Source organism: Clytia hemisphaerica, unplaced genomic scaffold (genome assembly GCF_902728285.1).
Source record: "Clytia hemisphaerica strain Z4C2 unplaced genomic scaffold, Clytia hemisphaerica genome assembly, whole genome shotgun sequence".
Lineage (NCBI taxonomy): Eukaryota > Metazoa > Cnidaria > Hydrozoa > Leptothecata > Clytiidae > Clytia > Clytia hemisphaerica.
In genome coordinates, this window is record NW_027104088.1 from 197,359 (window position 1) to 220,755 (window position 23,397).

The 23,397-nt window shown below is 35.8% G+C and overlaps 3 protein-coding genes across 3 annotated transcripts in view; 1 reads left to right on the top strand and 2 right to left on the bottom strand.

Annotated features, from left to right (window-relative positions):
• The window catches only part of LOC136812681 (uncharacterized), a 32,925-nt gene extending 23,940 nt beyond the window's left edge, over positions 1–8,985 (bottom strand). The window contains exons 1-6 of the mRNA XM_067069207.1: positions 8,727–8,985; positions 7,722–7,811; positions 6,859–6,942; positions 6,373–6,517; positions 5,032–5,080; positions 4,234–4,396 (exon numbers count right to left, since the gene is read on the bottom strand). Coding sequence (XP_066925308.1) covers positions 4,234–4,396; positions 5,032–5,080; positions 6,373–6,517; positions 6,859–6,942; positions 7,722–7,811; positions 8,727–8,840 — 645 coding nt within the window. The 5' untranslated portion in view covers positions 8,841–8,985. The remainder of the gene's footprint in view (positions 1–4,233; positions 4,397–5,031; positions 5,081–6,372; positions 6,518–6,858; positions 6,943–7,721; positions 7,812–8,726) is intronic.
• LOC136812683 (uncharacterized) lies at positions 533–2,802 on the top strand. The gene is made up of 3 exons (XM_067069211.1): positions 533–625; positions 1,463–1,741; positions 2,147–2,802. The coding sequence occupies exons 2-3, from the start codon at positions 1,471–1,473 to the stop codon at positions 2,641–2,643; spliced, it is 768 nt and encodes a 255-aa protein (XP_066925312.1). The 5' UTR covers positions 533–625; positions 1,463–1,470; the 3' UTR covers positions 2,644–2,802.
• Positions 8,986–9,145: 160 nt separating the features above from the next.
• On the bottom strand, positions 9,146–21,871 carry LOC136812685 (uncharacterized). The gene is made up of 2 exons (XM_067069213.1): positions 21,776–21,871; positions 9,146–10,494 (listed from the first exon to the last, which is right to left on the bottom strand). The coding sequence occupies exons 1-2, from the start codon at positions 21,806–21,808 to the stop codon at positions 9,496–9,498; spliced, it is 1,032 nt and encodes a 343-aa protein (XP_066925314.1). The 5' UTR covers positions 21,809–21,871; the 3' UTR covers positions 9,146–9,495.
• Between the last annotated feature and the right edge of the window lie 1,526 nt (positions 21,872–23,397).

Here is a 23,397-nt window from a genome sequence, read left to right on the forward strand (position 1 = left end):
TTATTATTTTAATATTTTTTTCACATTAATCAATAAAATAATCAATAAAAAATAATTTTTATGTTATTTTGAAAGATTTTCATGGCAAAGATTTAAAAGAAAAGGGTGATTTTTTTGAGAAAAAAAAATTTCTCGAATTTCCTTGAAATTCACTAAAATGCAAGAAGTGCAAAAAAAATCAAAAAGATATAGCACCTGTCCACATTATGATTGGAATGTAAAAAATCTGAATGAATCTTGTTGAATCGTATAAGACATAAAAACAACTACATATTTGCCATTTCTGGTCTGGTTTGATTGAGCAATCGCACCTGCTCGCACGACAATTCGTCTGAATTCATCTCTCATATCTTAAATTTTAGATTTTCATTCGAAATCGAAACACCTTTAAAAATCTTATTAAAGTGCATGAATTGTCTCAAGTTTAAATAACAACGTTAGCTGTCTAAACAGCAACGGTCTATAACACTAAGACGCCTATCTATATTTAATCATGGTTGGTAAAAATAGCTGTGTATATATATATATTTTGCATATATATCACGATCGCAATCGAGAAAGCTATCATTTGAAGGCAGGATTTGTCAAGTAAGGACCAAAAAGTTTTCAGTCATCTTCTTTTAAGGTAAGAAACTTTTCGACTTAAATTTTTTGTTTTTTTTGATATCATTTGCTTACCTTAAGGGAAGAAATTTTCGCGAGAAGAAATTTTCGCGGAATTTAATTTCGCGAATCAGAGTTTCAAAATGGCAAATTTCGCGGAATTTAATTTCGCGAATGATTCGATTTTAAAAGTTTCACGGAATTTAATTTCGCGATTGAGAAGAATTTATCAACTTAGATTAACTTTTAAGCATCACGGAGTTGTTTATATTTGTTTATATTTGATAAAAAATACACGTTATAATGCTTAAAAATCAATTGTGTCCATCTTTTTTTGGTAATACCTAGTCAAAAACAACAAAATAAAAGAAGAAGAAAAAAAAAATCGAATTTCGCGGAATTTAATTTCGCGATTTAACAATTTTGGTGTGTTTCGCGGAATTTAATTTCTCGAATTATGCCCAAATTCGCGAAATTAAATTCCGCGAAAATTTCTTCCGCGAAAATTTCTTCTCGCGAAAATTTCTTCCCTTAAGGTACTCATCAATTTTAATTCACAAGCTTTTTCACATTGGATTGACATGGATGTGGAGCAAGATTGGTCAGAAAAAGGAAAAGAGAAACATTTTTTGCTTAGGTCAGCACGATATAACAATACACTGTCCTGATATGAAATATGTGTCTGATATGAAACAGGAGCAAGTATTTTTTTAATGATTTTATATTTTCGAAATGGAATTAAATTTAATAGTAAGGTGATTCTTCAAGGGTCTCTTGAAGATGGTTTCATAGTACTCGTTTGATTTTGCTCTAAATAATGATATTAATATTCCCCTCTTCTTCTTTACTTTTCAATTAGGAACGATAATGTCTCAGCAAAAACAATCCGTTCCTGGTAAACCTAAAATCCCGATCGCCTGGTGTTTTGGGTACGGCTCGCTGGTAGAATCCTACCATAACAAAGCGAAATATGTTGAAGTGAATATCAATTATCGAAGAGTGTGGAATGCATGGAACACAAAAGCACGTGCAACTTTCCTTGGTCTTGAAAAATGTGCCGAAAAGACAGCCATTAATGGAGTGATCTATCCCATTTATTCACAAGAGGAGATTGAAGCATTGGATTTACGAGAGCAAGGTGAGAATCAATAATCTTAAGTTGGATTTTAAGGGTTTAAAAATGCGTTGGTTGATCGGGAAAGTATCTGAGACCATGTTCAGACGTTACAGTTCCGTTTCGCTCCGGTGTGAATTTCTACGAATCAAGAGTGTTCATATTAGCTTCGGAACGTTTCGGAGCAAGAAATGGAGCAGTTGTTCCGATAAAAATAGTGGTTTTGCAGTGTAACGTCTTCTTTTTTGACGTTCACACTTGTTTCGGAACCCGTTACGTCTGAGCATGGTCTGAGGATAATGAGAACTTTACAAATCTACCAACGAAAAGATTTTACTCGAGTGAATTTACAAAGCTTCAAAACTGTAATGAAAACAAGAGCCAATCATCAGAACTTTATAATAACACGACCGTAACTATTTTTTTCAGGTTACTCACGACTCGCCATTCCTCACGAGGACGTCAAAGTTTTGAACGAAGGCTTAAACGAAACCATGCAAAACATGACATTGAGTCCTACAATGGAGCTGTTCACTTATGTTCCTAACAGTGCTGGTAACGCACCAGAAGCTTGGTTCCCCATCTTGCAAACCTACATTGATTTATGCGCTAACGGATTTTTACGCTTCCGCAAGGAGGGTCAAGAGCGTAACTCTGACGATCCTGTCCGGCGATTCTTAGACACGACGTTCGGATGGTCCCGTTATATGCTTAACGACCGACCCGTGGCACGTCGACCCTGGGTGAGCGAGAAAAATCAATTTGTGATTGATGATTACTTAGATGATGAGGATGATGTACACGATATCCCGGCCGCTTTGTATCCGACTGATTTCGCAGTCAGATATTTCAGAGAGATTCAAGAAGGATTGATGACTTGTGGTACAGACCGACAGAAATACGTCAAAGATTCAACTATGATGTGAACAGTAGCGATGAGTCATTTAAAATCTAGAACATCCACATCTTTCTTTTATTTAATATGACATATTTAAAAACGGTAGTTTTGATTTTGTATTCATTTCACTTTATGATTCTTACATTCTTTCTTAGACAATAAAATCTTATAATTTCTTACCAATTAATGATTACAAAATCATTCTTTACAAATCAATTTCTCCCAGACTCTTCCTCAGAAAACCTAGCCTGTACGCATCCCTTCTGATATGTTTTGATATATGGGGATGCTGATTGTATAAAACTCCCGTCTTTGTGTTTTTTTGATTAGTAAGTTTTATTTTTAAAAGAGATCTTAAAATTTCTGCAAAATTTGAATTTTAAATTTGAATTGCTAGATGTTAATTCAATTATTGGATTTCTAAACCTTTTGAAGTAAATTGTAACAGGTTACCCCAAATTTGGGGTAACTCTTTTAATTTTGTACACGATTAGCATCCCCTATATCAACCCATACCAGAGGGGAAAACCCCAAACCTTTAGGATTGCCGACACGCAACAGCTGTGTTAAAGACTTCAACTGTAACTTTTAAAGTATAAAATAAAAATCTCTTATCCCTGAAAAGCCTTGCAAAGATGGTAGGAAAAAACTTTTAGTCAAAGCTAGATTCAATGTGACTAGTGTTTATATCGCACATTATATTGCGCGCTGATCGAGACTTCAAAAGATCAGGAAAGGACTCTTCTAGAAAAAAACAAAAATTTGAATATGGGGGGGGGGGGGTGAAATAACACTTTTTAAAAATTACCCCCGAACAGTATGTCTAACCCCTCGAACAAGCATCAATTGACCCCACAGACATTCAAATTACCCCTAAAAAGAGCAAGTATGGCCCCCCCGGGCATAAAATATCTTATTTTCTAACCTTGCAAAGATGGTAGAAAGTTTATTTTTAATCAAGGTTAGATTCGCCGTAACGAGATCTTAGAGTCAAGAATAGCACAGGTGCTGACGAAGACTAGAAAAAAAAAGAATATGGGACAAGTATACCCCCCCCCCCGGGTAAGGCTAATGTTCCACTTTTTAAGATTTTTTTCAGATTAGACTACCCCCCCCCCCGTCCCCTGACAATACATCCTCCACCCCAGGACAAAAATAATATCTTTCACCCCCCCCCCCATATACAGGGCCGTCCACATAGTACGTACGCACTAAGGGGGAGGGGGTCTTCTCAAACGCGTATGCTTGCGTACAGGGGGAGGGGAGGGGTCAAAGGAAAATGTACGTACGCATAGAAAATTTTTTCATAGCCCTTTTTTGCTTATTTTTGTGTCGACTTTTACACTTCTTATACGCATGAAGGAAAAGAAAAAGTTTCTTAGCAAACATTGAGTTTCATGTATGAAATAAATAATCTGAGCCAAAGGATTTGAATTAGAAATTTTCTTCAACCGAGGGAGGGGTCAATGAAAAAGTACGTGCTCACCAAGGGGGTATAGCCATTTGCGTACGCGTGCATGCAGGGGGGGTACTTGATTTTCAACATATTAGTGCGTACGTACTATGTAGACGGCCCCTACGAATATTTTCTGGAAAAACCAAAAGGAAAGGTTGATACCTGTACAATGGGTGTTGTTGAATGTGTGAGTTCGTTGCAACTGATCGAGTTTGTTGATCCTTCTAATGAAGTTGTTGATGAATTATTTCTTCTTCTTCTTGTTGAATGAGTTGAACATTTTGTTGAGGAAGCACTTTGGACTGATTGATTTGCTTGGTGAGACCTAACGAATTAAATACAGTTGACGCTCTCTTATTCGATTTCAAAGGTGAATTGGATTTTCTTGTTGACGGCGAGTTTCAATCTTATCGAATAACTGAGCGTAGCAGATAGTAGAACTTCGTTTGTGAGAGTTTCTTCTTGCCAGTAACTTTCAATATTATTGAAAAAGTGGAGCGTACAATAGAAAGTCGAATTAGAGAGCGACAGCATTGTGTTTAAGAAAATAACCGTAGAAGAATAAACACAGAAATCGTTTGCGGATTAATCCAAAGGCTCTAATTTCGATAGCTCTAACTCCCAACATAGACGATAGATGAAGGCGCTACTCGCCTATTTGAAAGCATCTCACAAATTTAGTTTCGGCCTGAATGGCAACCCTTTTGAAAAGATAACACGATTAGCGTTAAAGGGACATAAAAGTAGTAAAATGTAAACATTGCGCGAACCACGTGTCATTAAAGGGAACAATTAAAATCAAGTGTCCAAAACAAACTTGTAAAACAATTGAAACAATCATTTTTTATTTTGACATGTGACATTTGTTTTGATTCTGTATCCCGCTGCATACGGTTTGTTTACAAATTTCGTCACTACTTTTATGTCTCTTCAAAAAACTACAAGCAACGACAGACTTACCTGGTTTTGAAGCTTCTTAATTGTGAATGTGGCGTGCTGTTATTGTTCCCTGTATAGAAGAAGAACGATAGTGCTTAAAGGTTTTATTTTTACATAAGTGTTTCCGTTTCATATCAGACACATACACGTTTTTTTTTTTATAAGAACGTCAAAAATTTTCGAAGCCTTCGGATGTTCTTAGTTTTTTGGATTTGAAGCCTAAAAATGTTCTTAAAATGTTCTTATTTTCAGCATTTTTTGAGCATTTTGATGTAATTTCTTAAGAAATTGCATGTTTTTAAGTCTCCAAAGCCTTAGTATGTTCTTAGAATGTTCTTAAAATTTTGGGCCTCGAAGCCTTATGTTCTTATATAGTTTGTTCTTATAAAAAAAAAACGTGTATTTCATATCAGGACAGTGTCGGTCTATTGTTATACTATGTTGATATAAAGCAAAAAATATTTTTATTTTCCTGTTTCTAATCAATCTTGCTCCACATTTGTGTCAATTCAATGTGAAAAAGCTTGTAAATTAAAATTGATGAGTAAGCAAACGATATCACTCTTATCTTAAAACAAAACCTTTAAGGAAGGTCTTTGATAGGTCATTGATTCTGAATTTATCATGAGAAAATTATCAAAGAAAGGTCTACTATAAGTGAAAACTTATTATTATGATTTATATCAGTTTATATTACTATTATTGAGGACCATGATCTTTAGTGCCTCTCATTCATAACACAGAACAAAAGTTGTAGAATTTCCAGGAAACTCGTTTCACCAAATCTAAATTTCAAAATTGTAGCAAAAAAAAAACTAGTGCCTAGGACCCTAAAAATTTATTTTCAAAAACGAAAAAGACACACCTAGATATTAAGGAACAAGATGTGCCAAATGTCGGCCAAATCTGACCATTTTTGAAGTCTCCAGGCTGCTGCAAAGTTTTGTGACATATACACACACACAGAGACTATTGAGTTTCAAGCCCGAAGGGTTAAAGGCAAAACTTTAACCCTTTTCAAGCAAGAGAAATTGAAGCCACTTATTTCCCATCCAAAACGCGCATATAATGCGCCGTAATCATAACGACGGATTGCATCTAGCGGTTCTTTTGTTTTGGAGGACTACATTTTTTGAAATCCAGCGATAGATTTTAGATTCAATCCGGCGTTTGTGTAAAAAATACGCGCCGGCGTTCAGGATGGAAAATAAAAGTGGTTTCATTTCCCATACAGGAGTTTCGCCTCTAGCCCTTCGGACAACTCAATGACAGTTGAGAAAAGGTTGCAGGAACCGTCACATTGTTATGGTTTTACTAAAGGAGTGAAGAGATTCTTTAAGAAAAAATGAAATGACCACAAACCGTTGACGGAAGGAGTCTGGTAACGAGTTTCTTCGTTATGACTTTCAGTTGAAGTACTACTTCGATTGGTACAATTACATTTCTTGCGATTTGGAAAGATCTTCGAGAGATTTTGTTCGATTTCTGAAGAGACTTCTTTTGATAACTAAATGGTGAAAATAAGTTACTATTATTGCCACTATTGTCGATGTTTAGACAGCTCTGCCGGGAAAGCTTTTTCCAGTCCCAGTGTCAGACACAATTAAATTTAATGAACACCAGGGGCGTATGATATCCAGGGTAATAATATTTTTAAAAAATCCGTTACATCTGATGATGATTTTTTTTACCAAGACAAGACTTTAGGACAAAACTTAAAAAATGGGCACTTCATTTCAATTTATAAATAATTCAAAAATCAAGACAAAAGTTAGGTATGGGAAGTAAGTCCCAGAGACTCCGTGTATTGTTTAATGATTTTAGCGGAAAAGCAATACTACAACATACCTTTCGTTTATCGAGCTTCTTTTGAAATTCCCTGTACACCGAATTCGAGTTTCTGGCATTACCAAAAATCCCTTTTACACCAACCTACGAGAATTAAGTTTCAAAAAGTCAGCAATGTTTTTCTGAACAGTTTAAATTAGATGACTGGGCTAGTTGAACGAGGAAAATCAGTCCCAAGTCTAAAGGACTATCTGGATATCTTAGCTACAACCAGGAGTACTTTAACCGTACAAACTTTCACGAGCAGAAACTTTATCGCGAAAGTAAATGTCTTTGAAAATTCTTAACAGGGCAATTCGCGAAAGTTTATGCTTGCAAAAAAATTCTCAAAACAATTGGAAATCTATATAACCTCGAAATCGTAATAAATATCTAATTTTCGGCATACCGTTATCCTTTAATGCCTTTTTAAAGTTGAAGAGCAACCGTCTTTAGCGGATTTAAGGAAAACATTTTCACTTTTAAGGCAATTTTTATTCGAAAATTCTCATTTTTATCCAACGATTCGCGAAAGTTCATGCTAGCGAAAAACGTTTTTTCCTCAAATTGGTGAAAGTAAATATTTTTCAACCTCGCGAAAGTTTCTGCACGCCTTCTGTACTTGTACGCCTAAAGTATACGGAATACGTGGAAGATTCTATCTAGCCTTTTTACTTGTGAAAAACAAATATTAAGAAAGGTTTTGTTGATCCAGATTGATTCGATGAACCGTAAGCCACTAATTGCTTTTTTGATAGACTGGATGGCAAAATTCAGTCAAAAAACAATCTGAAAGACTGAGTCAAATCTTGAGACTTGAGAGTGAAATCACAGAGGGTAGTATTATGCCCCAGCTACATTAGAGATAAATGTATGTTACTTACAGTTAGTCTTTTTGTTGTGATGATCGAGCTATCAATTTTGGAATGATCTTCGCAGCCTCGTTTACGTTGTGCCGCATCTAATGTCTGATTCTATGGATTTAAAAAATTGCTTGATGGTTATTAAGTTAATATGGATGCACATCATAACAAATATTTCACTTCTCTTCTTTACTCACATCATTGTAAGAAGATGTAAAGATGAACCGGTTAATTTGTTTTAACTAGAAAATTCAGATTATACATAATACATGTTTCTTTTATAACATAACGTTTATAAGCATATGCAGGATCAGTTTTTGGTACTTAGAAACAATGGCTCTCTTTATTGTTAAAGAACACTTGATTAAAAAAAGCACTTATTGACTGAGGAAAGACTGAAGAAAGAAAGTATAGAAAGGAATGACATAGTAATAATTCTTACCTAATGATTTAAAGAGACCAAGCAGGATCATAAATATATTTCTATCTTTAATTCAACAAACAGCCCATGGTTTCAGCCCCCACTTTTCGTGTACCCAAAACGAAGTATGGTACCCCAATGAATTAGATCCCCTTAAAAATTTGCCTTCAGTTAGGTACCTCCATTAAACTGAAAATCTACTTAGGTAGGTAAGCTCCCCGATTAACTGAGAATTTTTTTTGAATTGACACTTTTTGTTCTCGTGTCGTTCCTTTGCTATAAAAAGGGCAGCCACTAATCAAAATTAGGCTATTCCGGAAATAGTCTGTACCCCCTATGTTGAGGAGGTGTTACGTCCAGGGTGGTCTTGAAAATAAAAAACCAGGGTGGTCTGGTTTTCCAAGTGTGAAAATCCAGGGTGTACAGTTAAAATAAAGTGAAAAATCCAGGTAGGGTGGTCAGTAAAACGGGGTCAAAAATCCAGGGTGGTTCAAAAAATAGCTCCCCTCTAACGAAAAGGCTAGGCTCCCTTTAGAAATCTGGAGTGAGCTAAAGCCATGTAGCCAAACCAGAACTAATCATTTGTATTCACTCGTGTTACCTACATAAAAATGTCTTGAAGACTTTGACGTTTTCCGACTTTCTACATTCTCATTATTTTGCTCTTCTTCAATCTTTTTCTTCTCCTTCTTCTTCTTATTATAACGTCCACTTGGCATGCTGCTTTCTAATGTTCGAAAATTGACTGATGATTCTCTTCTAACAAATCTTCTTGTGGCTTTGTCTTGCCTTGTATTTGCTGTTAACCTTTGATTTTCTGTATATCTAGTTGTATCCTTTCTTTTATTATCTATATTTCTTATTGCCTCTGAAAAGAAAAACAATAACATTGACGATAAACAGTGACAATTCAATAGATTCGTCATAAATCTATAACAACAGAGAGTACATGGCATGCGAGGCAAATTCGATGAAATGATACTAAAGGTTTCTAATTCTATGGAATATGCAAGAATGAAATATATAAATGTCCCCTAAGATTCTTCGATATTTTGTTCATAATAGTTTATTATATAAAAGGGAGGCCTCTATAAATGGCATTGAAAATCTATAAAGCTAAAAAATAAAAAAAAATTAAACAAATCCTACCACGCTTGGAAGATTTTACCACTCTGCAGATTTTTCAAAATCAATTGAAAATTTCAAAATGTGCAAGTATATATTTTTCAACATCTCTTCGACTTTAAATACTTTTTTTTTAGGTCTGCAAAAAAACATAGACACACAAATAAAGAAAGAAAATTAAATTTAGTCAGGTTTAGTATGATTCTAAAATGAATTCCCTAAAAAAAACAGTAAACAATGTATGTCTTTCTAGTAAAGACTTTCATCTACATGTTTCAATTTGGCATATTTATCACGATAAACTACTTTGGTAGCTTTGAATTTGACTGGTCGAACAAGATATTGCATTTTTTCCAATTCTTTTTTCATTGGCAATAATTCATCTTCCAATGTCATAACTGAACCAGTCATTACTAACAGGTTCTTATTTTTCTCTTTGCTATCCAGTGTCAAAGCTCTACTCAACATTTGAGCCAACTTGTCATCAGCCTCTATAATGAGATACAATTTATGGAACTTCTTTTTGACGCTTCTCTTGGATACTGCCAAAAAGTAACCAACATCTCCAGGATCTTCATCTCCTTCTTTTTGTTGGCCTTTCAAGTTAATCAAATCATTGATTTGGATGACCAAAGACACTTTGGCGGCCAGTGCGGACATCATGTAAGGCGATTGAAGCTTTTGCTTGTTAAAACATTCACTTGCTACGTAAGATTTCTCCAAGAAATCGTTCGGTGTTGTAGCCAATTTAAACCAGGTACCAATCATACTATTTTTCATCTCAATAGGTGAACATGTATAAACCTGGTATGTCGGGTACAGAAAGACAAGCCAAGAAAAACAAATCACAAATTTGACAGCTTCTTTCAATTGCGGGATCCTGGATATTGCATACAAAGCGATGCCAGCACCTCCAATAGTAGCTGTGACCTGCATTGCTGTTTTATCTAATTTGAATTTATCAAGTGTGTCTCCAATGGTGATGAATGCAGTAACAATCATAGGGAAGATCATCATAACAGCAACTGCTTTTTTCTTGAATTGATTATCACCATTTGGTTTTGGTGGTTCACAGCACGTATCCTCTTCAGGATATTCTTCTTGACTGACACCTCCACTTTCACTTTCACTTTCCTCATTACCAGATTCTTGAGTTGTTTCATCTTCTTGAGTTAGTGGTTGATTGATGTCTTCTGGCATAAAGTCTTTAGGTAAAGGTTTTGTAAAATCAATCTCTTCATCCGATTCCTGAAATTTGAAAGAAACGACAAAATAAACCTTCTCGATTATAGTCCCGCTGCTGAGGTCGAAAATCGTTTCGTTTCGTGACACATCTCTTAGAACTAACTTTTTTTTGTGGAAACTCGCGAATTACTATGTCCTGATTGCAGAATCGAAAAGTTTCCGCGGTTTTACCGTGCAAGTGTCGAGAAAATCAGCTTAAAAGTTGACTTTTATCGAATTAATCGATTTTAATCGATTTTCATGAATTTAACAGTTTCTAGGTCATGAATTTTCACTTTTATGATGTATTTTGCTTGTAAATACTAAAAACCATCAAATTATTACACTAAAAATAAATTTAAGCGATGAAAATGTAGGAAAAACGGCTAAAATCGATAAAATCATCGATAAAACATCGAATGTCAACTGAAAAACTTCGAATGAGTCTGTAGACTTCAAAAATTGTCTGATTTGCCTAACATTTTGCACACTTGGCCCTTGAGTAAATATCTGCAGATCTAAGTATTCATTTTTTTGAAAATTTGGATTTTTGGGGTCTGGGGAGGAGTTTTTTGTCAAAACGAGGCTGAAACTTAAGGGCGGCCTGTAGACTTCAACAATGGTCAAGTTTTGCTGAAATTTTGCGCACTTGGCCCTTGGGTGAATATCTACAGATATAATTTTCATTTTTTGAAAATTTGGATTTTGGGGTCGAGAAAATCGACCTAGAAAATCATATTATCGAGTTTATTGGGTAATGTCGATTTTTACTTTTATAAAAGGTACTTCAGGTCATCAAAATACATTATAACAGCTTATTTTTCTTCACTACATCAATGTCTAAAAAAATAATAATAGAAGAAAAATTCTAGATCAGATTCTAGATCGAAAGAAAATGGAAATATCGTTAAACTATCTATAAAGTATCGATTTTACCTATTATTTCACGAATAAAGCTCTTTTTATGATAAAAATGCATTCCAAATTGCTCAAACCTTAATTGGGTCGTAGAAAGGAGTTAATTTTAAGCTTTTTTGTGCCTTCTAAGTACTTATTTCTATATGTAGAGTCAAATATTTAAAGACTTCTTGCCATTAATTACCATTTTCACAACCCTCACATTTGCATAAATCACTACATTTAAGAGAGGCTTTTTTGCAGGAACAGCGATTTGTGGAACAACCGGATTTGCATCCACAGCTGATGAAGGATAAGATGCTATCGGGGGCGATGGGTAACGATATCCATTGGATTTCCAGCCTACCATTTCTCACCTCCCATCCGTGGTCACTTGCAGAAGGTAATCTCAAGATTGGGGTGACAGCGTTCATTCATACGGATGTTTGATAATTAGCACGTCGATTATGCAACAAGAGAGAATCGTCAATAGGTGGGAGCGATTCCTCTGAAAACTTTCCACTTTTGAAAATGGTAAAACGAGCCCAATTCACGTCGTCTGTTTCTTTGTGACCGTACAATTGACAAGCAAAATGATTGAGAGAGGGCAAATCCTCTGATAGCGAGGTACCAAGTAATGAAAACGTCTCCAAGTGATTCTCGTCGTCTTCAATTGCTCTTAACATGTGGGAAATCGGCGAAGCTGAAGTTAACGACTGCTTAGACAATTTGCTAAGTGAGAAGGCTGACGTTTACCGAACGATGAAGAAAAGCAAATTGAAAACCTTTGGTACTCAGTCCCGAACAATGAACGTGAAGAAAACAAAAAACGAAATTGTTGCAATCGAATCGACCAAAGATCTTTTTGCAAAACTTGTCCTACTTATTATTATGTCATATTAATTATCACAATGTTGTTGTTTAACCAAGAACTCTAGAACAATGATATAAGCAAAATTAAAAATATAGTTTCACTTTATTTTCCATCATTTTTATTATGTTGTAAATAGGAAAAGGTTATAGTTATCATTGACACCATCATATGATAAAATGAATCATTCTAATTTCATTCAGATTTATATACATTAAATTTATCACTAGCACCTCTTCAATTAACACTAAACCTCATTATAAAAATATTGACTTTATCCTATCTTCCATTTCTTTGGGTTCCTTTAAAATATAATATTGAGCGGCTGATGTTTCATTTTGTACCGTACCAGATTTTTGTCCTCACTAAATTAATGTTTTCTGTCTAAATGATTTTGGCCTTCGAGCTTAGCTTCTTGCTTTTAAAGTATTCAGTTATTAATCATTATATATGTCTATATGAAAAGTAAAATGGTTATTCGGGAGGGAAAAATTCGATTTCCGGCATACTTCCGGCATTTTCGGCCGGAAAAACATGATTCTCAAAAATCCGAATCAGCCACACTTAGGGCATTGCTGATACACATCTTTGTGCAAAAATCGGGAAGAACGCTTAATGAAATCTCGACAAAATGGCAACAAACCGGTTTTGACAGCATATTATTGGCATTTTTGGCCAAAATATTTTTTTTCCAAAATCAGGCTCCTCACATTTTACTTTAGGTATTACCATTTTGCATCAGTGTGCAAAATTTCATGAAAAAATATAAAGTACAGCTCGAGAAATTCAAGAAAAATCCCGGCGATATTCCCCTGTTCTGGCGATTTTTAGAAAGTCCCGGCATCAAAAATCAGTTTAATTGAGAATTGAACCATACTTGATGGTTGGCATTGTTATCAATAATGATTTTGCGTGAAAAAACAAAGAAATATCAGGAAAAAGTCTAATGAAAATCTGCAAAAACGGCGATTTCCGGAATTTTCAACCGGAAAAAATATTTTCTCAAAAATCGAACTTGGCCATGTTTTGAGCATTGCGAATACGCATCTTTCTGCAAAAAAACTAAGGATGAAAATTTGAGAAAATGTCAAAAAAACAGTTTTTCTGGCATATTTCCGGCATTTCCGTCGGAAAAAATGTTTTTCGGAAAAAAAAAGTATTGTCATTTTGCATCAGTGTGCAGAACTTCATGAAAAAATATAAAGTACAGCTCGAGAAATTCAAGAAATACTGTCTTTTCGGCGAAAATAGGTTGTTCCAGCAATTTTTAAATAGTTCCGGCTTCAAAAATCAATTTTATTGAAAATTAAAACATGCTTAATGGTGGGCATTGCTATTAATAATGTTTTTGAATGAAAAAACAACCAATTATAGGAAAAAGTCCAATGAAAATCCAGAAAAACGGCGATTTCCGGCATATTTCCGGCATTTTTAAAGCCAAAAAAAAAATTTCTCAAAAATCGGACTCAACCATGTTTTGGGCATTGTTAATATGCATCTTTGAGCAAAAAATCTGAAAAAACTAATGTTAAAATCTCGAGCAAACGCCAAAAAAACAGTTTTTCCCGCATATTTCCGGCATTTTCAGCCGGAAAAAATTTCTTTTTGAAAATTGGGCTCCGTCACATTTTGGGCATTGCCATTTTGCATCATTGTGTCAAAAATTAAAAAAAACTAATGAGCCAATCCTGATAAAAGCTGGTAACAGACGGACATCGGTTAATTTATAGGACCTCCAAGGTAGGTCAAAAAATCACCCACAAAAGTACAAAAATAATCCTTATTCGGCTGACAGTAAATTATTCTCCTGGGAATAGAACCATCAAATGATCAAATCAAAACATTGTGACGTCATAACTACTGCTTTCAGATTGCGTGTTTTGAAAGTTTGATGTGTGTACTCTGTCTTCGTGGATTTTTTAATGGCATGAAAACAGAATATGCTTTGTCTTTAAGAACAAATTTCTAAAAGGCTTTTTTTGTTCTGTAAATATTTCCTTTTTGGATTAAGAAATTCCATCCATTATTGTTCTAATGATTATAATATTTATTTATAAGATGCTTTGTTGTCTTTTTAATCTTTGTGTAAACTTGCATATGTTTTGCATACTTTCCAACTAAATCCAAACACGGCTTTTTTGTTTCTGTATTTTTGCATACAATTCAAGATGGTGGATGGAAAGGCGAAAAGGTCTTTTACCATTCGCTTCAAGTTTTTTGTTTACTTCACCCACATTGAGTTTTTTCCCACCCACCCTCATTGAGATTATCAAATTGAACGTGATATAGCCTGTATATACACCCCAGGGCCAAAAATCGGGTCCAGTTTTAAGGTCAACGCATTTCACTGATTTATTTTAGCAAATTTAAACAGGGTGGCAATGGATCCTTTTTTCCGACTGGATTCTTCGAGATTTAGAGTCATATCACCAGTGCACAAACGGCTCCAGTGCACAAACGGCTCCAGTGCACGAACGAGCGTCTTTGAACTTGAAAAATGCTGCAGAATCCTCAAACTATTTTAAGCGAGGCCAAGTAAAAAAATCACGAAATTCGGGAAGAGAAAATGTTTTTTATAAGAAAATTTGCGCAAGAAGAGTTCTGAAAATGGCTTTCCCCTTTTAAAAACCTGTTATCTTCCATCACACAAAATTTCATTGAAACATGTTATCATTAATTCAAAATCAATAGAAACATATCACCAGTAGTTGATATAAAAAAGGTTCCAGTCCGCAAACGATCCGAACACCATATACAAAATGGAGACATTGCAACGACAAAACATTCGAAAGCGCTGGCGATCTCAATCAAAAAAGAAGACACAACATTGCCGCGCTTTTCGATGAGCAAAACTTAAAAAAGAAAACAAAAAAATAGACGACAAGAAAATATTTACAAAAATAAACAGGTTAGTAAAACGCTAAAGTTCTTATAAAAAAGACCCTATTTTGGTGAAAAAGCACGTGGTTTTGAAAAGTTTAAATACAGTACCCCTGTATCATCTCAGAAGAGAGTTTAAAGTATTACCTGCGAGCGGATCTCTAATTTTTTATTTCAAAAGATCATTCGCACACTGGGTCCGAATAGCGCTCACTTTAACGACTTATTATTCCAAGAAGAAGCCTTCAAATAAAGTGAAAACAAACTGAAATAAGGACTTCAAGCTTGTTTACGAGATGGTCAAAAAGGTTTATGTAAAAACCAAAAGTAAGTCAGAAAAGAGAAAAATAAGTTTGCCGTTCGTGCACTGGGTACCCCCCTCTACTAGATATCAAAAATCTGACAAACATTTGCTACTGACCGACTGACTGAATTTAGGCATGTTTTTTGACACAACAGAACATATTATTGATCTACACCCTACCCTAACAGTATGCAATCACAGGAATCTTAGTGAGGGAAACTGAAAGGGAATATGCAAAACGACAGTATAGTTGAATGATGCAGCAGCAGGGTAGGGTAGGTACCGTGAGTGGTACTAAATCCGACAGCCCTGCCTAAATCCCATGGGGTCTTTCAAAGATACAAACTAAAATAAAAATAAATCTTTCGCTGTGACGCAATGAAGATACCAAAGTGTCAACTAAGCTTGAAAGATTTGACACACTGAACCAATTGAACCAAATAACAATAACAATAACTGCTTCTTATAAACAAAACATAATTTTTTTATTACAAAATTGTTAACGTTTTAAACACGAGCAACAGATTCAGAATAATAGAACATGGCTGCAAATAAATATTTTTAGTCTATCGGACTATCTATGTCTATCTATCATGTCCGACAGAAATGAAATCCTGTCGGTCAAACTCAAAATCCTGTCAGTCATTCAGTGTATATTTTTTTCTAAAATTATGCAGTCTTAAAAGTTACAGAGGAAGCGAGTAAAATAAAAGTTACCTTGGAACAGTTTGTTACTGTAACAGAGAAATTGATTCGATAAAAGTGATCTTAGAAACACCCTTGGAAGTTACGAAGAAAGCAATTGATAAAAGTGATCTTAGAAACACCCTTGGAAGTTACGAAGAAAGCGGTTGATAAAAGTGATCTTAGAAACAAAGAAAGTAACGAAGAAAACGAGTAAACTTAGAAACACCCTGAAAGCTACAAAGGAAGTGAGTATTAAAAGAATAGGCTAAGTAAAAGACAGGGGCGTAAGAGATTTATTTTCAACTCTCAAGTTAATGGTTTATTCCTTTTTTCATTCGGACATCATGACCGACACAAAAGATTTTCAGTCGGTCAAATGGCTTTTTCAGTAGGACATTATTGACCGATGACTGACGTTTATTTACAGCCCTGATAAAATAATAGCGGTAATTATTTTTACAACTCACACTTTTTTGATCACATATTGACGACATCTTGACATTATAGTCATCTTCTTAGATGTTTTGTTTCGAGAGTTATTGCAATAGTTTATTGTTCAACTTGGAGAGGAAATGTTTGTAAACATGTAATTTTTTTTCATAACAGTTATTTTGGGGGTCAGATTTAGGCAGGGCTGTCGGATTTAGGACCACTCACGGTAGTCGAAAAAGAAAGATTTGAAGAAGGGTCATCGAAGGTATTCGAAGGGTCATCGATAATGATCGAAGAATCATCGCATAATTTGCGATAATCAAAGTCATGGAATAATTTGCGATAATCCAAGTCATCGAAGGGTTATCGAGAACGGATATAATCGAATACCGGTACTCACTCCACTCATCAAATTTACTGAATTTGAGTAAAAATGAATGTATTCGAATTTTTTAATTGAATGCATTTGATTACATTTAATGGAATGTAGTAATCGATAAGTAATTAAAGTGTTCGATTAGCAGTCCATCACAAACAGCGATATTTCGAGAGCACGGAAGCGCTTCAAAACACCAGCTTTTTTGGAGTTTTGTCTCGTTTACCCAAACGCTTCAATCTCGCGTAGGCTTAGTGGTCAAGACTAGAACCCCCAATACGAGACATTTGCCTGACCGAAAAAAAATCATCATCATCAATTTTGTTAATTGTCAGAATCGTTTACTCACTGAAAATACGCAAATTTCTGAAGTTTTGTTTTTTTTCGGTTGTGCTTCATTTTAAAAATAACGAAGATGAAAAGTTACCATCAATCCCGCGAGTAAAAAAAAGTATTCCGACTAGTCTACGAAAAGTGCGCTCTCGCGGCGAATAGAATATCTCGCAAATTAATATATGCATAAAACTGACGAAATCCTTTCTTTTTTATGCTTAGGTGACGTCACCATCGATCCTGACTTGACAATGGAGAACCAAATTTGGCAATGCATAATTATTACGACGGCCCGAGAAAGTTTGTGTACGCAGAAATTGCGCGATAAACGAGCCCTAGAAAAACGCCCACTGAAAAATTGAAACTAGGAATTTATTGAATATTTCACTAATGAAATTATCAAACTTTTTGTTTTTTGTAATTATTATAAATTCATAATTTTTAAATATATTTTTTGAAAGTCAATGGACAATAAGTGAATTCAAGCGATTGGGTGGATATGGGGCGGACGGGCTTTTGCCGTTCCGAGATCGGAAATTAAATGAAGTAAAAAACGGGGGTCTAGTAATCGTAATTCATTATTTTATTTTTTTTACGCAAATGAAAATGAATTTTAGATTTTGAATTAAGGATATAATTTAGAATGTCGAACGTGTAACCGCACGGCTCACTTCATATCTTTGAAATCCTTTGTAGGCCCAATGTAACTAAGCTTATAAAAATTATAGCATTTTGGTTTAGCCTCGTGGCGAAAACTCGTCCCCAGGCCCAAAAATCAAAATTTGAAAATGCAAAAAATACCCCAGGGATTTGCCTAAGGATCAGTGTGCAAAATTTTCACCAAAATCGGGTCATTTTTTAAAGTCTCCGCCTGTCCCAAGTTTTAGCCTCGTTTGGCGAAAAACCGTCCCCCAGGCCCCAAAAATAAAACACCAGCTTTTTGGAGTTTTTGTCTCGTTTACCCAAACGCTTCAATCTCGCGTAGGCTTAGTGGTCAAGACTAGAACCCCAATACGAGACATTTGCCTGACCGAAAAAAAATCCTCATCATCAATTTTGTTAATTGTCAGAATCGTTTACTCACTGAAAATACGCAAACTGAAGTTTTTTTTTTTCGGGTGCTTCATTTTAAAAATAACGAAGATGAAAGTTACCATCAATCCGCGAGTAAAAACGTATTCCGGACTGTCTACGAAAAGTTGCGCTCTCGCGGCGCATAGAATCTCGCAAATTAATATATGCATAAAACTGACGAAATCCTTTCTTTTTTTGCTTAGGTGACGTCACATCGATCCTGACTTGGACAATGGAGAACCAAATTTGGCAATGCATACATTATTACGGCGGCCCGAGAAAGTTTGTGTGACGCAGAAATTGCGCGATAAACGAAGCCTAGAAAAACGCCCACTGAAATTGAAACTAGGAATTTATTGAATATTTCACTAATGAAATATCAAACTTTTTGTTTTTTGTAATTATTATAAATTCATAATTTTTAAATACTATTTTTTGAAAGTCAATGGACAATAAAGTGAATTCAAGCTGATTGGGTGGATATTGGGCGGACGGGCGTTTTGCACCGTTCCGAGATCGGAAATTTAAATGAGAGTAAAAAACGGGGGGCTTCTTATAGTAATTCATTATTTTATTTTTTTTTTCGCAAAATGAAAAATGAATTTTAGATTTTGAATAAGGATATAATTATATAATGTCGAACGTGCTACCGCCCTGGTCACTTCAGTATCTTTGAAATCCTTTGTAGGCCAATGTAAACTAATGCTAAAAAATTATAGCATTTGGTTTAGCTCGTTGGCGAAAAATCGTCCCAGGCCCAAAATCAAAATTTGAAAAATGAAAAAATACCCCAGGGATTTGCCTACGGATCCAAGTGTCAAAAATTTCACCAACGGGCCATTTTTTAAAGTCTCATTGTCCCAAGTTTTAGCTCGTTTGGCAAAAACTCGTCCCCAGGCCCACAAATCAAATTTTTAAAAATGAAAAAAACACCCCCCAGGGATTCCCAAGGATCAAGTGTGCAAACTTTCGCCAATCGGACATTTTTGAAGTCTCCAGCCTGCCCAAAGTTTTCTCTCGTTTTGGCGAAAAATCGTCCCCAGGCCCCAAATCAAATTTTAAAAAATGAAAAAAAACCCCCAGTATTTGCCCAAGGATCAAGTGTGCAAATTTCAGCCCAATCGGACCATTTTTGAGGCTCCACCTGCCCCAAGTTTTAGCCTCGTTTTGGCGAAAAACTCCGCCCCGGCCCCAAAAATCAAATTGAAAAATAAAAAAACACCCCCCAGTGATTTCCAAGGATCAAGTGTGCAAAATTTCAGCCCAATCAGACCATTTTGAAGTCTCCGCCTGCCCAAGTTTTGGGCCAGACACACACCACCACCAGACACACAGACACACACACAGACATTCTCAGATTCTAGCTCAACTGAATTGAATATATTATATTTGACGTCATGCCAAAAATTATCTTTACTTTGCGAATAATCTGCTGTGTTGCTCGCACTTACCCCCGGATGTTTAGTAGACACTTCGGTCACGTAATAAAAAACACGTGTATATGTTGAAGCCGACTGTGGACTGACCGAAATTGCAATTTACATAAATTATTGTGGAAGTGAACGCTTTAGAGGAATGTTTGGGAAATCAAAAAGACCACTTTTGTGAGAATGTCGAATTTTGTTTATATCGCGGTTTGTGACGGACTGATTAGTACCGTCTGGAATAATAAATCATAAATAGACCCAGACGATCTCAATCGAATGGAATCGACAATCGAACCAGTCAAACCAAATCGAACGCAATTGACCGATTGAAATTCGATTGTAGAATGCAATCAAATCTCAATCGAATATTACCGCAATTTTCAGATTCGATTGATATTAGATTCGATTGATATTCGATTCGCGTTCGATTGATGTTCGATTGCGTTCGATCGTCGATTCATTGATAGCAACTCCAGAAGTCATGCAACTTTCGTTGACGTCAAACCAAATGTTTCATTTTTCCATGAACTTTGAACCCTTGGAACTTTATTTCTATGTATGCTAAAGCGTTCCGGTTTTTACCAAATGAAAGCCCGTGATCTTAGCTTTCCAGCGGTATATAACACTGTGGACACGGGCTAGACAGCAAATTGGTAAAATGCCGAACGTTTTGCAACATTTTGAAAATTGTTTGCCGACGGGAGAAAAAAAATTAGCAACTATCGAAGAACAAGTGTGTCTGGAAACGGAGAAAATGTATTTGGGCTGAAACTTGTTTATCAGAAAAAGGTGGGGAATCAAAAATTCACTCGCTAATTCTAGTTCTTTCATTTTAGTAGTTTTTTTAATTTGTAGCCTGGGAATTCCCAAAAAAGTTTTTATTTCTGCCCGAAATGATTTCTTTTCATTGGGGTTTCTCTTTCAGAACTTATTCTTATCATAAGTTTTTGTTCCTCCATTTCCAGAGCCCCTTGAAAATGGGGTCCCCACCTTTTTGACTCATTCAACCTTTCCAATCTTTTTTTCAAAAACAAAAATAAACAATGCAATGTTTCTTTTTTCAAAAAATGATATATTTGTTATTTTGATAAATACTAAACATTTACAAATATTTTTATATAAAAATTTTAACACATCAAAGAATTCTCCCTCCAAATTTGAGGTCTCTAGCTACACTAGAAAAAGAGATATGCAAAATTTAAGAAGCATGACTGGAAAATTTCTTTTTTTTCTTTTTTGACTAATTTTTTGAATTTTTCCAAGCTATTTTCCTAACCTTTTTTTTGACATTTTTAGTCAAATTTTTGACACTAAAATTTTAAATATCTTTACAACCACTAATCCTCTGGAGGCCTATGACCCCTCATTTTCTTTCTTTTTCGAAGCTCTACAAGATAGGATAGATTTTGAAAAAAAAATTAAAACTTGAAAAATCTTCTGGAGTCGCTATCATTGACCCCGGGACCAGTCTGGAAATTGCGGCTTGTGCGCCGGATATCTCCGGCGTAGATTTGAGGTTTGAGATCTGCTGCCCTCAACTTTTCCCAGTTAAGTTGGCGTTGGCGCAGCTCCTCCGGCGTAACATTTCCCCGGATTGTTCATCGCATATAATTTCTACGGGAAATCGAAAGTAATTTCATTCGGCCTGTGATCTTTGAGAGCTTGGATGTTGGGAAGCTGCAAGAATAAAGCCAGACGATCTCACAATCGAACGGAATCGACGATCGAACCAGTCGAACAACAATCGAATCGAACCAATCGAATATTACCCAGAATTTTGACGTTCGATTGAGATTCGATTGAGATTCGATTTCGTTCGACAATGGAATTTCAATCGGTTCATTGCGTTCGATTTGGTTTGATTGGTTCGATCGTCGATTCCGCTCGATTGAGATCGTCTGGTTAGACAGACCTAGACCGTGGTGGCGTGGACCGTGTAGTGCGTTTCGCCTTTTGCCAAAGGAGTATTTACATTTATTTTATCAAAAAAGCCCTCAGATTATTTTGCTGTCATAAAATTATACCTTTGATTCAGTGTTCTTCTTAGACTTGCCCATGCTTTTGTAGCTGAAAGACACAAAAATAAAACGACACGAGATCTTCTAAAAAAAATCTGAAAGTGAAACGGATGCTCTTATATCGGATGGCCAATAGTCACCTTCATTTTTTTATTTTATTTTTTTATCCACGGATCGCTGATAGTCACTTTTCCGGGGGTTAGGTAGGGTCAGGGTTGCTAGTAACGGCTTGTCACTGTGCCGGGTGCATACTCGGCGCCTTGGGCCCCGCAGGGTTGCTAGTAACGGCTCGAATTTCAGTCAGGTTTAAAAAAGGGGTACTGTTACCCATATTATAATAATATTACCCCCGTCTTTTGCCAGTTCGGTATAATATGTTATGAATTGCGTGGGTTTGCTATGCGGTGATGGCTTAACGGATAGAGCGCTGGCTCCCGAATCTGAAGGTCTTTCTTTGGTGGTGGTGCGAATCCCACTCGGTGCGAAAATTAGACTGGTCGAAATTGATGGACAAATGATTGACAGGTATGAAAACTCAGTCAGAAATGAGAAACTAAGTCTCAGAAACTCAGACAGTCAGAAAAGAGAAAAATAGGATAAGAGATAGGAAAGAAAACAAGGTGACGATTGGCCATCCGATATAACATCTACCAAAGTGAAACTCTTCCCGCCATGTCGTGATGTGTACTAAATTATATCTTATCTTAGTGAGCTTACTAAGCGTTTAGAATTAAGCTTATGAGTTAAAAGTTTTCATTCGCGCAACGAGATAATGAAAGAGAAAAAGAGAACAAAATCTTTTTGCCACCGCCTAAATCGCGTCGTGTCCCGGGAAAAACAGTGGAAAAATCTCGAACCATATTGACATTTTAGTGTATTTTAATAACGTTTTTCAGAAATTAAAGTTCGGGCGAGAATTGTTACTTTAGCATTTCGACTTTCTTTCATCGAATATTTCTCGATTTTGGAGGGGTTCGGTGGCTTCTAGGCTATATTCCAAGCCTTCCTTATTGGAGCAAATTTGAGCTTTTATTGAAATTCTGAGATCCTAAAAGAAGGTTCTAAGTCTTAAGTCTCATGCCGGGGGGGGGGGGGGGGGGCACTACTCCAGCTAAGTGACCTACCGGACGTGCGGCCCTTAAGGGTAGGTTTTTTGGACTTTGGAAAGTGCACTGTACAAGGGTTGATTTGTGAGCAAGTGGGAAACAGTGCGCACAGTAAGGGTGCAAAATTTGAGAACATACCAAATTTTGAAGTAAAATTTGAGAAATTTCAAAAAATAAATATTTTCAGCCAAATTTTTCCTGCACTGTAAGGATTTTTGGCCGAACGTACGGTCGTTTTCAAAATCGAGTGTCCCCCCCCCGGGGGGTCTCATGTTAAAACTCTACTTTCCAACTATATAGTTTAACGCACTTAAAAATCATTTGTGTGGTGTTTAAAATTTCGCTGGGAACCTCTTTGTCTCAAATGTTTTGTCCATGATTGTGTAAATGCGGGGGAAGTGAAATCTTATGCAAAATAATGGCAGATCTTAGAAAGTTTAAGCAGGAGATGACGTACATAATGAGCATACTAGCAGTCCTATACGTTATTTTTCACTGAACAGCCATCTCAACCGTTGAAAT